General features: G+C 38.8%; 1 protein-coding gene and 1 pseudogene across 1 annotated transcript; one reads left to right on the top strand and one right to left on the bottom strand.

Annotated features, from left to right (window-relative positions):
* The first annotated feature begins 3,071 nt into the window (after positions 1-3,071).
* Positions 3,072-7,320, top strand: LOC147938190 (uncharacterized; annotated as a pseudogene).
* A 2,997-nt stretch (positions 7,321-10,317) lies between these two features.
* LOC147938189 (uncharacterized) lies at positions 10,318-12,160 on the bottom strand. Its single transcript, XM_087465517.1, has 2 exons — positions 10,499-12,160; positions 10,318-10,410 (listed from the first exon to the last, which is right to left on the bottom strand). Exons 1-2 carry the CDS (start codon positions 11,798-11,800, stop codon positions 10,318-10,320), a joined length of 1,395 nt encoding a protein of 464 aa, XP_087321643.1. The 5' UTR covers positions 11,801-12,160.
* Between the last annotated feature and the right edge of the window lie 5,785 nt (positions 12,161-17,945).

Genomic DNA, 17,945 nt, shown 5'->3' with positions numbered 1-17,945 from the left:
ATTATATAAAATTGGGTTTTGAAAGTTAGTCATTAACAAGATTTTGACAAGTGTCAAGTTATCGATCTGAGATTTTGACATGTGTAAAAGTTAATATTTAATAGGAGGAATTTGATTATAGCAAAAACAAAATATTTGTTTTTAAATATATTAATAAAATAAAAAGATAATTATCAAAAATTAGAAAAAATTACAAAGCTTTTTAAATAATTATAAGGATATTTCATAAAATTTGAATTATAATACTATTTAGTTATTTTTAATTTTAAGTTATTAATTCTATAATAAAATAGAAATAGGGATTAAGGAAAATATACAGTTAATTATTAATTCTAAATTTTGAAAATACTCATTTCTATATAAACATCAATCGTCTCATATTTTTCATCTAACAAAATAATTTATTCAAAAACAAATGCTTTCAACTTTGTTTAATTGGAAATTTTTTTTAATGGGATGGTAAATTTTTCTTATTTTTTAAAACCAAAATTTTCTCCTACTTTCTCCTTTTTCAGTTGGGAATAGGTAAGATTAATATGTTAACAAAAAAAAAAGATTAATATATGCGTCTTCGTTTCCTAATACTGTATTTTTAAATTTATTGTAGTATTTTTATATTGTTGTTTTTAATTTGTATTTTCATCTTTGAGTTATTTGGGAATCATATATTACTTTGCTTATAATTTTCTATTATTTCATTAATTATGTCAAATTAATTTTCTTCTAATTTCTCAACCTTGATTGGTTGGTCATAAACCCTTTTTTTTGCAAACATAATGGTTACCATAATTCATTTAATCCCAAATGGACATAACAAGTAGAAGCTCATCAACCTAATGGATGGATAAAATAGGAAAATTAAACACAAGCTTACAACAAACATAGATAGATAGATTGGAAAAACATCGATCGTTGTTGATAGATCCATAGGAGTTCGAAGACTGTGACACCCTGGTTTGCAGAAAGGTTTAAAAGAATTGATTTGGCCACCTATGTCACCAAAATGCATTTATCTTTTCGGTCAAGGGTCCTGAGAGAACCTCATGATAGGTGACCTTCCTGGAAGTGATTGTCGGAACTGTGCGAGTGACGACAAAACACAGGAAAAGGTCATTTGTTGATTTGTAGGGTCGGTAAACAAGTTTTAAACCTCTCAAAGTAACAAACCGGCCATCAAATATGAGCGGGTCCACGGGCCGCCAATAGATATAGGGCCCACTTAAGAAGGTGGGTCCATGGACTGAGAGTGGACATGGGCTCACTAAGCCAGGTGGCGGTTGGAACGTTACAGACAGAGGCTATATCATGGTGTATCAAAGACACTTCCATGAAGACATTGAGAAATTTAACATTAGCTACTATCAAAAGATTTTGTGCCGTTAGAAAAATATTTTTACTTTCATTGGTTGTCGAAGCAAGCCATTTTGAGATAGCAAAAAGACGTGAATACTTATCTCCACACAGGAGAAGGGCAGAGCCGAGATTCTCTCTATGGTGGAGAATGTTGGACACAAGGTTATCTCCCCAAGGGAGGAAGGTAGACGCAAGGTTATCTTCCCAAGGGAGGAAGGCGGAGCCAATGTTCTCTCCATGGTGGAGGAGGTTGGACGAAAGGTTCTCTCCATAAGGGAGGAAGGCGGAGCCGAGGTTTTCTCTATGGTGATCATACATTATTGTGATGAATTCATTGATTAGTATACTATGGAATATATTTTTTATTCGAAATAATTTTTTAGCTACATCATGGTGTGTCAAAGACACTTCCACGAATATATTAAAAAGGTTAACATTAGTTACTATCAAAAGATTGATTTTGTGACGTTAGAAAAGGGTCTTTAGTTTCATTGGTTATCAGAGCAACCCATTTCGAGATAGCTAAAAGAAGTGAACATGTTCTCTCCACACATAAGGAGGGCAGAGCCGAGGTTCTCTTTATGGTGGTGGAGGAGGTTGGACGCAATGTTATCTCCCCAAGGGAGGAAGGTGGAGAAGATTGGACGCAAGGTTATCTCCCCAAGAGAAGAAGGTGCAGCCAAGGTTTTCTCCGTGGTGGAGGAGGTTGGACGCAAGATTCTCTCAATAAGAGAGGAAGGCGGAGTCGAGGTTCTCACCATGGTTAGTCATACACTATTGTGATGATATATCATTAATTAATATACTATGTAATATATTTTTTATTTGAAATATTTTTTGAGCCAATAATTTTATTAATTAAAAAACTATGCAAAAGTGAAAGTAAAAAGACATAAAAGTTGGCTTACTGTTCATACATATATTTTCTAGGTGGTGGTAAAAAATCTATTTGTAACATAGAGTATATTTAGGTGTAAAAAATACACTTTTAATGGTAGCATACATAAAAGATTGGTAAATTAATATAAAACAGTATATTATAGCAAAACTAAAATTTACAAATAATATACAAGAAATTTTAATATATTTTTGTTAACTTTAATTTGATTTACAAAACTTTAAACCCGCACATCGGGCGGATCCTTATCTAGTAGATAAAAAGCTCAAAAGAAACAAGGCACAGAACAAGAAGTCAAAAACAAGAAATCTTGAATAGTTGTAGAAAATCTTCGAATGCCAAACTCTAAAAGTCATTTTTTTTGTCAGGCCCGTGGACGTACATATTCACAAAATAAATGAATATATGACTCTTTTCACATTCACACATGATTCTAGGCCTACATGATTCATTCAATTTCATGCACACAGTAGAACTTAAATAAAGAGAACTAAGAAATCTACCATGTACAGTGAAAAAACTTGTCAAATGTGCCATAACCGCTTCGGCCTTTCGAAATGTGTCATACCCATGGCATTCTCTCCCCATCAAAATACTCTATTGTCCTTTGTATCAACCGCAGTTAATAATCAAAAAAAAAACCAAAAAAAACTTACTGTAACACGAAGAAAAGAAACTCAAACGTCTTCGACTTCTTCTTCTTCCCTTGTTTCTATTTCTCGCATCTCTCTGTCATAAGCTTGAATCATTCGTCTACTGGTTTCTATTTTACGCTTCGCTATCGGCCAGTAACCTTCCCCCGTTACCGCAAAAAACGCCAATGAATTTCTCAACACTGTTGGCCGCCGTCGGAGGGTAATTTTCCCGATTTCTCTCCTCTTAATTTGATAATTCTTTCTTCAAATTAACTTACGTTATCCCATTCAATTCTCTGTCAGTGTTTCTGAAAGTGGCACAAATCCCTCTGATTCCGTCAACCAGAGAACCCGACGGGCTCACCCGACTGCCGGAACATCACGGTTAGTTTGCCTTTAACTTATTTAATTATTTGTGGACGACATCACTGTGCACTCCTTAGTGGACCAGATCACTAGATCTGTAAACATCGATTGTGTCGCCTTGTGGACCAGATCTCAAATGTTTTTTATGTTTCTCGTCTACTAATTTTTTGTCTACTATAATAGACACAATGTTTCCCTTCTTTCCCTACCGTATGTGTCTAGTTTAAACCTAGTAGACAATATCAGGGTTTCAAAAATTGTCTACGGAATCAGGTTTACAAAAATTGTCCATCATAAATTGTCGACCATATAATTTGTCCATTCCGTTCTTTTAAAAATAATGTCCACTCTTTTCTTGTCTACTGTAGATCCGACAGTTGTTATCATTTCGTCTATTCAGATAATATTTATATTTTGGTCTACCGTTCCATATAATAATGTCCACCGTCAAATCTTCTTATCTTACAGGAACTTCAGCCCCGAACCCACAGTCTTAGGGGCTAATGCGCAACTGCTGCCTCCTAGGCTATTCGCGACCGATCGTTATCCTCAGAAAGGACGTATCAACTCTTACTCGAAACCCGAGTATCTCCTCGACATTGTTGAAGTCATGGATGGGACAAAAGAGTTTGAGTGGCTTAAGTCTTTACCAATCGGTTGCCTCTTCCGACTACCAGTAAGGAAGAGCTCCTTGTCAGGGAAACTGGTCCATCAAATCCTTTGTCGATCACTTGTTACTAAGAAGAAACATGAGATGTGGTTTGTTTATGGCGGTCATCTAATACGCTTTTCCCTTAGAGAGTTTGCGATTGTCACTGGCCTCAACTGCGTGCAATTGCAGAGTCAAAACAACATTGCCAAAATGCAGAATTCGGCCGAAGGTGATGATCCTTACTGGGAGAGTTTGTTAGGGCCAAAGAACTCGTACACTATACAAGAAATTGTCAATATGTTGAAGCTAGGCAAGAGGATGCCAAAGTAAAAAAAAAAAATGGATGGCACGCGGAGGTTACTGTTGGCCCTAATTGTAATAGTTGAGGGTATATTGCTTTGTGACTCATCAACTATTAGGGCGTCCAAAAAAATTGTGGAGATGGTCAGAGATGTTGATGCATTTGCTAAATATCCGTGGGGGCGTCTAGCATTTGACAAGACCTTAGAGATGGTTAAAGTTGGCGATAAAGTGGATACATTGCAAAAACTAGTAGACAAGTTTAACCAGTCGCACACTGCAACCCACGGGTTTACTCTTTCTTTCCAACTGATGTGTCTTTATGCCATTCCGCTTTTGGCAAAATACCTTCCTGAAACAGTGGATAAGTTGATGTTTACTGATCGTTCGGTCCTCCAACTGACAATGCTTAAGACCTTACACAATTCCACTCTTATTGAAACGGAGAGTGATCCGATTGTAAGTTTTATAATCTATTACATTTCGTTGTTTCGTATTCTCTCTAAACTTTTCCAACCTAATGAATTATTTTATCTACTCAGCTTCAAGTTCAAAGCATACTAGAAACCACAGACGTTAACTTCGCCCATCAAGATTACTCATGGGGTGATGAGGTTGACGATATTCGAGTGGAACACATTTTCGAGAAGCTTCAAGATGGTCATGTTTTCAAGAAAGAGGAATGGCATGGTGGTTATGCATAGTTACCTATTATAACCTTCACCTTGGTCTCAAAACCCAAGAAAACAGTACACGCCCCCAAAGAAAGAGGTAAAAGGAAGAGGCAGAACAACGTTCCAAACCCGCAAACACTGGATGGACATTCAACTGATGGCGTTCTTGATTCTGTTACTGCTGTGGAACTTTTGAAAGAGGTGGACCGTAGAAATAATGCGGCTATTGCAAAGGTAAAGTTAAAGCTATCGGTCGAACGGGTGCACTTAGAGACGAGATAGTAGACGATGTTCTGAAAGCACTAAGGGAGAAAGGTGTATTTGACCGATGTGCCCCTATTACACAATCTGAACTGCGTAAGCATATCAACAAATCCTCATGGTCGTTACGGGGAGATGGATCAGAGAAAAGCAATGAAGAAGAGGTATGTTAGTTATAAATGGCTTAGAGTCAAGAGTATTGTCTTTAATAGTTCACTCTAACTTTCATCTGCTTTTGTGATATAGGAACTCATGCATACCATTGCTAACGACCAAGTTTGGGGTCTTCGTTGTCAGAATAATGTTACTGTGGAGGATGACTCAGGAACTGATTTAATGCGCGTTCATGGCAACCTAGGAGTTGAAGGTTCGCCTGTGGCACTTGACCATGGTTACGAGGATGTACAACCATACTTCTCTGCCAAATCAGTCCAATCTGAACATCCTTGACAATCTGAACAAACTGAGAATGTCATATCTTCTGGAGAAGGTCATGTTCAAGGTAAGGGATAGAGTCATGACGAAGATGGTGAACTTGCTGAAGATGAGTATGGAGGAGGTGGTGATGGTGAAGATGGCGAAGATCAAGAACGAGGAGGGGATGCTGGAGAATATCAAGAAGCAGAACGTGATGATGGAGAAGATGAAAATGGAGGAGGAGATCATGGAGAAGATGCAGAACGTGATGATGGAGAAGAAATTGAAGAAGATCTACGTGACGATGGAGAAGATGAAGAAGGGGAAGGGGATGATGGAGAAGATGAAGAAGGAGAAGGGGATGATGGAGAAGATGAAGAAGGAGAAGGAGAAGGGGATGATGGAGAAGATCAAGAAGGAGAAGGGGATGATGGAGAAGATCAAGAAGGAGAAGGGGATGATGGAACAGGAAAGGAACAAATCGAGGATGATGGAGAAGGCATGGAGCGCACTGATGGTGATATAGTTTCCATTGTTAGCTCTGTCAGTGACACCACCAGAGTAGACACCATCCTCACTCGCGCGGTATTTACGATTGTCAAAGACTTATTTTCTACATTTATTCACCGTATCTCTCGTCTTGATGTTTGATATTGTTTACACAGGTACAGAAAAGAAAGATTTCTCCTACATCTCAAGATCTAACCCCTCTGCCCATCAAAAGAGCTAGGACGAAGCCTAAAAGGTTTGGTTTTTCTTCAGGATCCAAAAATGAGGAAGCACCTGAACCCGAGTCGGAAGGACTTGTTTACGTTCCCTTCCGGACCGTCAGGGATGATATTAAGAAGAAATTCCAAAGTAAGCTAGCATCTTATCGCAAAAAGTAAGTTTTGCCCTAACAAACTCTCCAAAAATATTAGTTCGTACCCTCATTTTTAAAAATCAATGTTATGTTTCAGGGAATACATCATAGATGGACATAGGGTGAAGAACAATTTTTTTGAATGCATATATAGACCGCAAAAATGGGTTGATACTCCGGTAAATTCGTATTCCTCGTCATTTAGGTTATAACGTGTCATCTTCCTCGATATGGTCATAAGTTTAACTAGTTTCTTTCAGAATATTGAAGCCATGCTATCTATATTGTGGAGAAGATTGGGTGAGTATTTCCTGCAGTCAAGAGTGGCCGTGCTGGATACCTGGTTTTCACAAATACTGGCTACTGATTACGTTCGTTACCAGAAGACTAAAAACAAAAACGCTTTTGTTTGGAACAGCGTTATCAAAAACTATGTTAGTGGAGTGGTGCCCAGTCGTTCGGCGAGATTGGCTTGGTTGAGAGATGTCGACACCGTTTTTGTCCCCTTGAATTGGGGAAAGGGACACTGGGTTGCTGCCGCTATAGATTCGAAGTTGGGCCATGTCTCTATCCTTGACCCCCTAATCGCCAACAATGATTCGAGAAAGGTTCCTCGCCACATGAAACCTATAGTCGATATGCTCCCTCTCGCTATTAAAAGATTTGTGGAAGAGGAGTTAATTACCTTTCCCATACCGAAGGCGTTTACCTATGACAGGCTTGTTGACGTTTACCAAAACGACCGGACCGGAGACTGTGGACCTCTAACGGTCAAGTTTATAGAGCTACATGCCCAAGGATTGGGTTTAGAAGGAATGACAGAGGATGTTGTCGATGAGATGAGGATGCGATTTGCCATAGATGTTTACGATGAATTTGTGCTTAACATTCGTGGCTGGTAGCCATCAATGTCCGATGCATGTGTACGATGAATTTCTGCTTAACTTTCATTTCAAAACCTTTGTCTAAATTTCCCTTTTGCTGTCTTCGTGCTTGACCTTCTTGGCCACTTAATGTATTTTTCATGTAACTTTTATTTTCAAGATTTTAGTTTTAATTTCCCTTTCTCTTATTTTCTTTAACACTTTTCTTAAAGAGACTTAAAATCCCAAAAATATATATTCTTTTAACAACTATTAAACACATCATGAACGTTTTTATGTTGGAACCCCACGTCGATCTCTTTCCAAAGGAGTTCTAAAAATAACAATTAGAAACCTTTTCGTCCTTCTTCTCGTCCTTAGTACTTGGTTTTCTCTTAAAGTTATTACAAGATCTCCTTAGTACTTGGTTAGGTTTAAATTTATTAAAAGATGTCCAACACACTAACATACAACCTCCCAACTAACTTGTCATTTATAGTGCTGATAGTAAATGAACCTCTACTATGTATGTTATATTAACTACTTAGAGGCATGAACTCGGATTGTAGACCTCAACCATGTTTTTCCTTCAATCATTCCCAGAACATATAGTTATATACATTGTTAGCCTCGTAGCAAAGGCAGGTTTCCAGCACCTAGGTCCACTTATTGCTTCAGGACCCGACGGCATGAAGCTAGCGTTTAACGATTACGTTTTGAGGGAAGTATCAATACTCCTTCTAGACGAGAACCCTATGGTAATCAACACCGGATCTATTTTTCGGCCTTTCTTTGATCGAACCATATGGGCAAAAAACCCTACGAAATGTATTTAGAGGGCATTAGATTTATAGTAAGATTTGGGGAATACCGAGAAGCCATTGCCTTGCTTTCTTACAAGTGGAGCTTTCTCTTCGGCAAAGTACATCCATCGTCCTCCATGACCTTTACAGTAACGCTTTTGATGTTATGCGTTGGCGAGATCGATGAGGGTATTTCCCTCATGACAAAGTTTAGGAGTTCATTTTCTGATGAGGTTGTCGTAGATGTCGTCGCCCAAATAGTTTTTTATGATATGATCGCGGTTGGTGGACATAATAAGCAGAGTTGACATAGAGCACTCCTAAAGTTCGAGAGGAAAATTCCATCCGTCGCTGACGTTTGCGATAGTTGCTCACCCTCTAACAGGTGTCCCCCATGTTACACTTGGTGGCGATGTCGGAGGTTTAAACAGCTGTTCCTAATCCCTTAGTCCATGTTGTCCTTTAATTTCTGTAATGTTGAGTTTCTATAATGTTGTCCTTTAAGTTTTTAATTTCTGTTTTATTGTCTATTTTAACCGAATTGACATTGTCACATGGTCCATCGCTTCAACATTTATATTGTCTACATAATTTATAATTTAATATGGGCTCCACGAAGCCTACTTGTTTGAACTGTTGCCTAAATCAAAAGTCTATACAAACTTTGCGTGTTGTCAGTACTAGTTAATAGTGATCCACCTTTAAATTTTTTTTTTATATTGTCGGTTAAAAGCAAGCACTATACCCAACCTTTTGTAACCTAATCCCTCTTCTTCTAGCCAAAATCGAAGAGAAACAACAACAAAAAAGTTCTCCCGAGAATGGGGCGTTATAGCTACAGCCAACCTTCATCCTTATCTGCCTCATCAGCCTCGTCAATCAATTCCCGCGACCGCCGTAGCAGAAAATTCGAGATCCCTAAAAAGTGTAACTGTGGCGGTGTCATGTATCTGGAACCAGAGATCGAGCATGGCCACAGCCGCTTATTCTACAAATGCGAAACTTACAACGTAAGTCCCAATCATTATTTTATAAAAAGTAGATCTAATACTAGATCTAGATCTAGATCTAATAATTTGTCCAAACAAATTCTTTTTTATCATGCATAGGACGGTGGCCTTCATCTTGTCAATCCTGGGAAAAAGCCGTGATAGACGAAATTCACGACCTTCACATGAAGATTAATCAACTGGAGGACCATATTTCTTACCTCACTCTAGGACCTAATGGCGAGACCATCGAACCATCGAGGATGTGGGCTGAAGTCAAATTCTTGGGTCAAGAAATGAGGGAATTGAGGCATCAAATCCGTCCTACGGTTGATGGCTACACAAAGCTACTGGATGAAGTTAGGGGGACCATCGAAAACCAAGGGTCTAACTATTCAGGTTTAGCCGTCGGAAGAAACCATACACTTCATGTTCTTCTAGGGGTCGTCATTGGGTTTCTCCTCTTTCTCTTGGTAGCCATTGTTTATTATGCGTTCAAGTAGTCTACTGTGCGAATTGTAGCATTTTTTGTCCATCATAAGAAACTATGTACCATATGTTCTCCATTATCGGGAGTTGTCCATCGTATTACAGTTTTTTAGTGGTAGACAACTTTTGTCTTGTCCGCCTCTTTGTATAATTTCGTCTTTTAATATAATTTCGTCTTCTAACATAATTATATATTAATATGAAAATCGTAACTCAATATACGGGTGGACTTCTTTATTTACAAATAAATCGTCCATCACAATAGACAACTGAATATACCAATAAATAATCAATTAAAGTAATGGTAGATGAATGGATATACTAAAAAGTTGTCCACCATACGAATAGTAGACAAATGAAAATACCAATAAATAGTCCATCACAATAGACAACTGAATATACCAATAATAGTCAATTAAAGTAATAGTAGATGAATGGATATACTAAAAAGTTGTCCACCATACGGATAGTAGACAAATGAAAATACCAATAAATACTCCATCACATGTTTGGTAGACTAATTAGAGTCATAAAAATTTGTCTATCATACGAATAGTAGACAAAATCGAGTCATAATAAGTTGTCCATCACAAGATTGGTGGACTAATAAGAGTCATAATAAGTTGTCCACCAGACAGTAACATTACCAAATACCATCCATCTGTGTAGAATCTAACATTACCAACAGTAACATTACCAAAAAACACCCCAAAATACATTCTAATTCACCCTATCAAACCATCAACTAAACCCTATCAAATTAAAGTGGAGCATGTTGTCCTGTTGTGGCCGACTTTGAAACATCGTCCACACTTGCGAATTTTCTTCTGCTTCCCTTTCTGCTTTCCCTGCCATGGGAAAATAACATGTCAACTGTTTATATTGAAAATTTAAACGCCAAATTTAAACGCCAACATGTAAGTCGTAGCATCTTACGTGGTGTACTTCACCCTGAGATGGGATCCTTCTTTTACGTGGTCTACCACCAGCTCGCTTTGTGTTTGGTGGGTTCACATCAACCTTCGTACATGTTTCTGGGATGGCAGTGTCTTTCTCATTTGGGACTGGCATGATTATACCCTTGTACTTACTCAACCAAGGACCAACAAAGTAACTAGCATCGACCAGTGAGTACTTATCTACTCCCCGCACTTGTGAGGCTGCCAAAGCGTGGCAACAAGGGATCTTGAGGACGTCAAACACCCTGCACGTACAGGTTTTATTCTCCAAATAAATAGTGAATGTACACCCAATTCCATCGTTAACTTGGTATATCCATTCACTGGCAGAAAAGACAGCACAATCCACCGATTCTTCTAAGTGATCTATCAACATGTCCTCTATTTCTGGTGTACATTTGGTTTTCGTTTTACGAGCTTTTGTCCTCCTACAGTGAAACCACCGCATCAACATAGCTCTAATGAATTCTACCATCGACACGATAGGATAATCCACCGCCCTAACCATTGCTGCATTTAGGGACTCAGAGATGTTGCTACTCATTACATTGTACCGATTACCAGAGAAGTGTGATAGTGTCCAATGCGATAGACCAATGTCTCTAAGATAAGCCGCATAAGCTGGCTTGCGATCCTCTATTTCTTTCCACCAGTACTCGAAATCACCGATTGTGTAGGCTCTTGCAGCTTTTGAAACCATCTTAGCAAGACCACCACAGTGGAATTTATGCTTCACATTCCTAAAAAGATGGACTGAACATGCGACATGGTGCGCCAATGGATATACCTTGCCGAGTGCTGAGTAAATGGATGCATGCCTGTCTGACACAAAAACCAACTCTTCCTCATCGGGGACAAATTTTTGTAAATGTTTAAAAAACCATACCCAACCACTATCATTCTCTACTCCGACTACTCCAAAAGCGAGTGGGAATATCTGCATATTCCCATCTTGGCCACTGGCCGAAACAAGACATCCTTTGTATTTACCTTTCATAGCTGTACCATCGATTACAATTACTTTTCTCAAATACTGAAACCCACTGATGGAGGCACCAAACGCAAATAATAAGTATTTAAACTTAGTATTCCCTTTTTTATCAACTGATGTCTGAATATTGTGGATCGTCCCTGGATTCGTCGATTCTACCAAATGCAGATACGTTGCCAAAAAACAATACCCTTCTTCTTCGTTACCTCGGGCAGCATTCATGGCCAATTCCTTTGTGTTCCATGCTTTCATATAGGAAATTGTAACCTTTTGCTCTGCCAGCACCATCTCAGGTAGATCACACGCTCGTGGACCTCTCTTCCCGTTTGCAAATTTTGCTTGTATTAATTCGGACAAAATCCTTGCTGTCGCTTTATCCCCATATTTAAACCTGGACGAAACATCACAGGTGTGTTTCAAACACACAGTTTTTATTTCCACATTCAAAGAATTCGGGTGGTTGGTTGCATATACTCGTCACCCACAGTTCTTGTCCACGCATGATGCAATAACTCTACCTTTGTCAGACTTCCCAATTCTGAATTTAAATTTCCTTTTCATGGCATACACACACAGCGCTTGTCGTAGAGCTCCCTTGCTCTCAAATACTCGACCTATATAAAATGAATCTTCAGCTTTTTTTAGGTCCATGTTTCTCTCATGTCTTGGCGCGCCTTTGACATTATCATGAAAAGGTGGTGCATCTTCCAACAGCAAGGGGTCATCAACATTAAGAATTGCAGATCTAGCTCTATGAAACTCCTCATCCCCAATGCTAATCTGCCTTGCAAGAGTTCTTGGTTGTTTTTCCTCGTCGGGATCATTGATCACACCCTGCCCAAACACATCTAATTCATCACCCATTCTCATTGACGACTCCCCTTCGTGACGCACAACACCATCAACTGTGTCGGTCATTAAGTAAGGATCCCAGTCAATAGGATAATCGTTGTTAATTCTCTCACTCCACTCGTCGAAATTGTAATCAGGCTCATCCTCAGAAACGGAAACAGAACCCTCTGCATCCCTAATATCTTCATCAGTGTTAAATGTATTCGACCCCAAAACTTCCACTTCAACAAGGCTGTCTTCCGTTGACAACTCGGCTTCTGATGCTTGTGGCCTAGGAGTATATGCCCCGCTTATGACAGTATTACTAAGAATTGGAGAACGGTTGTCCACTGAACCCAAAGAACATACATTACTATCACTCGTTCGCCTGTTTGGACAATCCATGATTTGTCCACCATCATTCTCTATTGTAGTCCGCGTAGAAGAGAACAATGTAGACATATAATCGTCCATCATAGCCTGCCCTTGTTCCCCATTAACAACACCATCAACTCTTACGCCTTTGTTTTCTCCTTTTTCCTCTGCTTCTAATCCCTCCACATACACCAAGAGGACATCATCTGAGAGGGGTTCTTCTTCGACCCTGCACCCAACAGCCTCCCTAACTTCCTTAACTGTAACGTACAACCTCATCCCAAGAAATTGATTTACTCTCCTTTTCAACAGCGCCAACTCCCCATCGTTGCTGACTACAACAGGGGGCATTTTCCCATTACTTAAGAGCGCCGTCTCACCTGAATCACAGAAAGTCATAACCACGCTACACTCCGTCGTTAAACAGAAAACGGTTTTTATGGCTGTTTCAAATTCACGGAAACTTGTGTCCTTTCCATATGTGACACATCTTCCCATTTCTCCGTTAGCAGGAATGAATTTCCATTCTCCGTTTTCACAACATACCCATTCGCCGCGAAGGGCACACAGGGTTTCTTCCATTTCTTCCTTAACCCTAGTTCCTGACAAACAAAATCGAAAAAACAAAAATTTAAAATTACACACTTATATACTCACGAAATTAAATGACATAAACTACTTCACATCCCCAACCACCGGCATTAATGGCGGACGACTATACCTTCTATGTCTGCTTTGGAGGACAAGAACTAGAAATTCCCAGCAGAATTTTTGTCCACCACAACAGTACAAACACTCAGGATCGTCGTTTCCTTACAAATCGCCTCGTTTCCAAAAACAAAAACAAAAAAAATTCAGATACCGTAGAAAATTATTAGAGAGCTGTATGCTCTGCAAATTATATAACAAAATCCCCATTATCCAAACCTTTAGCAATAAATACACGTCTTGGCAGTCGCTAATAAGGCGCTCAGCATTAGCTAACCAATTACAAAGTAAAATGTGGCATTTCGTCCCGCTAATTTTAAGGGTATAGTAGTAAATGGAGAATCTAAAAGTCTTTCTCCGCCAATTTAATTGTACAAAATTGTCGTCTACTACTGGCGGGCAAGTTCTACATTAAGGATGGACAATTTCAATATTTTATGATTCATGGACAACTTATGTTAAGTTAAGAACATTACTTACAGTCCACCAATTTGTGGTCGTCCATAATTATTATCGTCCACAGAATGTATACGTTGTCTACGAAAATGTCGAAAATGTTTCGTCCACCACTCAGCGCGTCAAGACAAACGCCACAAAAACTAATCAAGCGCCCTTCCCCACGCACCATCGAACAAAAGTAATTCAGGGGGGCATAGGAGTAAAATGCTACACTGCCATAATCTATGAATATGGCATATTGCAAAAGTTTTTAACAATATGGCACATTTTATAAGAAATTCAAAAAATATGGCAAAATTGCCAAAAATCCTGCACATCGGACGAATCCTTATCTAGTAGATAAGAAGCTCAAAAGAAACAAGGCATGGAAGACAGAACAAGAAATCAAAAACAAGAAATCTTGAATAGTTGTAGAAAATCTTTGAATGCCAAACTCTAAAAGTCATTTTTTTGTCAGGCCCGTGGACGTACAGATTCACATAATAAATGAATATATGACTCTTTTCACATTCACACATGATTCTAGGCCTACATGATTCATTCAATTTCATGCACACAGTAGAACTTAAATAAACTTGTCTTCAATTATCGAACCCTCTGGATTTTTTTGGTCTCTTGACTCTTTACTTCAAACCCTCTATTGTATTCCAAGGGTCTTCTTCCCCAGCGTTTGACTTATCCATTTCATCGTTGACCTGCTTTTTCTTCTTACGTGTACCCCCTAGTGAACCTTATCACCGAAGCTCACGATAATAAATCGGTCCCGTGTTGATGGGGAAGCAGATGCGATTGAATCTCCTTCTGCTCCTCTCTCCAAGACTAACGGTGAGATTCTCGACTTTCCCCTCCTCCTCTAATCGAGAGGAGGATTACAATGCGGAGGGAGTATTGTTCGATTCGATTCTGAGTCTGTATTTAGATTTGGGGGGGAGATGACTTTAACAAGTACGTATGTTGTTCATTAATTTTGATGTAAACAAAACAAACACATAAAAAAGAAAGAATTGAAGCTTGATTCTTTTTCGAAGCATCCGGCTTTTAGTATCTGTGTGTTGTCGTTAAGCTGATGATAGTGGAGCAATTCAATCTTATTTGCTTAAAATCGAATTAATTAGAAGAATGATTATGATGAAATGTGGGACATTTCTTAGCTGTAGATATCAGAAGAGGTCAGTGGTTCCGACAAATTAAAGAAGGAAGACAGCTCATGGATTTCCTGGTTCTGTAACCTCCTTCGTGGGAACAAATTCTTATGTGAAGTTGATAACATGGTTGTTACATCCTAGATGACTTCAACTTGTGTAGACTCAGAGCATGGGCATTGGTTGGGACAAAATTTTGGTCTTTCAGATATATTAATCTTATTTTCAGAGTTTCTTAAATTTGGTATGAGCATTGGTGTCCCTCATAGTTGGTCCCCTGAAAAAAAACATTTATTTTCAAAATCATTTCTTCCTTACAAACCCTTTGTTGTAAGCTCCTACATGAACAAATCCATATCTGTTTCCGGACAAAATAATATGATTGGCAATCCAAAAGCAGCCTCGTGTACTTGTATAGATGTCCTGGTCGTCATCGCACCCATCATGCAGATTAGAGCACCGGATCGATCCCCTAAAGAGTACAATAAGTGGAACAAGTGTTGAACCAATGCAAACACTCCCGAGCTGGTTTTTCAGAGTGGCACAAAGAGCGTCACAGGCATTCATGAACACATCACGCCTGAAGTATACATATGTGGCTTTCGAAATGGCGACTTCATGAACGTTTTTGAGAACCTGCATTGTCCAGGCAAGGCTTATCACGAGGATGGAGATGAAAAGTATATCTAGACGTGTTCTTGTAGCAGTAGCTCCACCGATTCCAGCAACCATGAAACTGTCACATGAAAAACAAACCCACACACAACTTTGACAAAGAAAAACAAACCCACACACATATATACTTGAACCATGAACCCAAAACTGTCTCTTTCACTCTGCACAATGTAACATATAACATCTTTTTCATTCTCATTCCTCCTTAAATGTTTCACTCTGCACAATGTATATGAAACAGTTCTTCTATAAACATACACACTCCATTTAATTGGTTTATTATACACACAACTAAAATGTTCATTAGTTTGTCAAACTGAAATGTAAAGATATTGAGAGACACTAGCTGCAAAACAATTGAACTGAACCAAACTGGCATATTGGTTAAACGTAATATGTTTCCTTTTATCAAAACTCAGAACAGCTGATTACCATATGAGGTTAATAAAAACAGAGAGCTTGAAACACAAAAGGAGAAGGAACGAAGAAAGAGGGACGAGGGATCAATCACGAACCGTTGGGGTTGTTTTAGCCGGAGGAACCATGGTGTTAGCTTTAAGCGAGATCGAATAGGATTCAGCACACATGGGGAAGAGAAAAATCGAGAATTTGATACTCAACAATGGCAGAAAGGAGGAGAAAGTAAAGAAAAAGAAGAAGAAGTGACCTGGAAAATGGAAAGGAACCACACAATAAATTGAGCCAGCTTTTCTAAATCACTGATCTGATGATCTTTGGAATCAACCTTTGTATAACCTTCAAACCCCCTAATTAACTCAGCTTTAAAACTATAACAGACCCATTCAAATCCCTATACAAAAACCTCGGGTAAAGACATAGAGACATATACATCTCTACACAACAGATCAATCACAACCCAAACAACAATTCAGCGATATAATCATTGGTGAATGAGACCTTCCGATTTCAAAGAAAATCTTGCCGATTACATGAAAGAGTGCCGCCGTTAAGATCTGCTATCGTTGGAGATGATGAGTTAACGGGGTTGAACAGCCGGTGGCCACGAAAAATTGAATCATTCTTCTCTGCTTGCAATCGATTTTTTAGAGTAATCTCTTGATTTTGCAGTCTCTCCGTCGAGAAAGAGAGAGAGGAGGAAGAGAAATAATCAACCTATTACAGGAAGACACGTGTTGTGAGGGACGCATAAAAAATGTCCGGTTTGTAGGAACGTATCTTTCATTTTTCTATGATTTCGATTTAAATTAATCCTTTTAATTATGGAGGACGGACCAAGGACAGACCAATACACATGCTCTCAGTCATCAAGTTCCTTTCTCTCGATTTGATTCTCCATGTACAAGAATCTTCTTCTCGTGGTAAAAGTCTTTAGTTATGTGATATGCGCGGTCTTTGGTTTTGTCTTCTTTCGGATGCTCTTGATTTTGGCATTTGACGTCGGGGTTTAAACAAACAGCTGAGATCATTACAGAAGAACAGAAAACGAATTGATCGACTCAGCAGCCGAGATTTTATACGGAATGATTCATGCTCGTTACATTTTGACAATTATATATCCTTTGTTGTTTGTTTGGCATTCGATATATTTTCCTATTTTTGGTCTTTTTGTTCTTCTTTAAACAGATATAGATGGAGCTTACTTATTAGCTTTGGGACTACATTTTTCACGTCTCTACTTTCTCATGACTTACACATTTATATGAGGCCAGAAAAGGTCTCGCAAAGCTATGTTCCAAGAGTGTTTGGGTTCAAGTTACTCAAGCCGTGAAGGTATAAGGCTAAAGGAAGACCGAATACTACTAGTAAGAGACTTGTATGTGTGTAATCAAATACAAATAATTGTATCACTAAGAGACTTGTCTCTCTCTCCCTCTCTTTGTAGGTGTGTTCTTTTGTACGCTTTAGATACATTTAGCAGGCAGGCACATTGAAAAGGTGTAAAATACTCACTACCTTCTTCTTCTTTTTAACTCAAACATTGCATTCCATACATATTCTTCTCACTTTGGGGGGGGGGGGGGGGGGTGGGGTACTACAATCAAGATAAGCAAAGTATATAGAACAAAGAACTGCCTTTTTGGCAATCAAATCCGCACATGCGTTTCCTTGAAAGTTAAAGGATGGCTTTAATCCTCCTCCTAATTAATTCGATGGCTTAAAACCATACCATGAGAGTATTCTTTTGTGTCCGTTCTAGACACTAGGTGATCCGGTTGCAGAGAAACTTCTTGTCTTGTTTTATGCCTTTACAATGATCTAAT

Source organism: Camelina sativa, chromosome 9, assembly GCF_030686135.1.
Source record: "Camelina sativa cultivar CO46 ecotype springtype chromosome 9, ASM3068613v1".
Lineage (NCBI taxonomy): Eukaryota > Viridiplantae > Streptophyta > Magnoliopsida > Brassicales > Brassicaceae > Camelina > Camelina sativa.
Note: the sequence above shows the minus strand (reverse complement) of the source record. Positions and strands in the feature narration are given on the sequence as shown.

Excerpts from the sequence above, each read along its gene's own strand:
- LOC147938189 (XM_087465517.1), bottom strand. The coding sequence starts at position 11,800 with ATGGTGCTGGCAGAGCAAAAGGTTACAATTTCCTATATGAAAGCATGG. Across the intron at positions 10,411-10,498 it reads CTCAGGGTGAAGTACACCAC|GGAAAGCAGAAAGGGAAGCA; the intron begins GTAAGATGCTAC and ends TTCCCATGGCAG.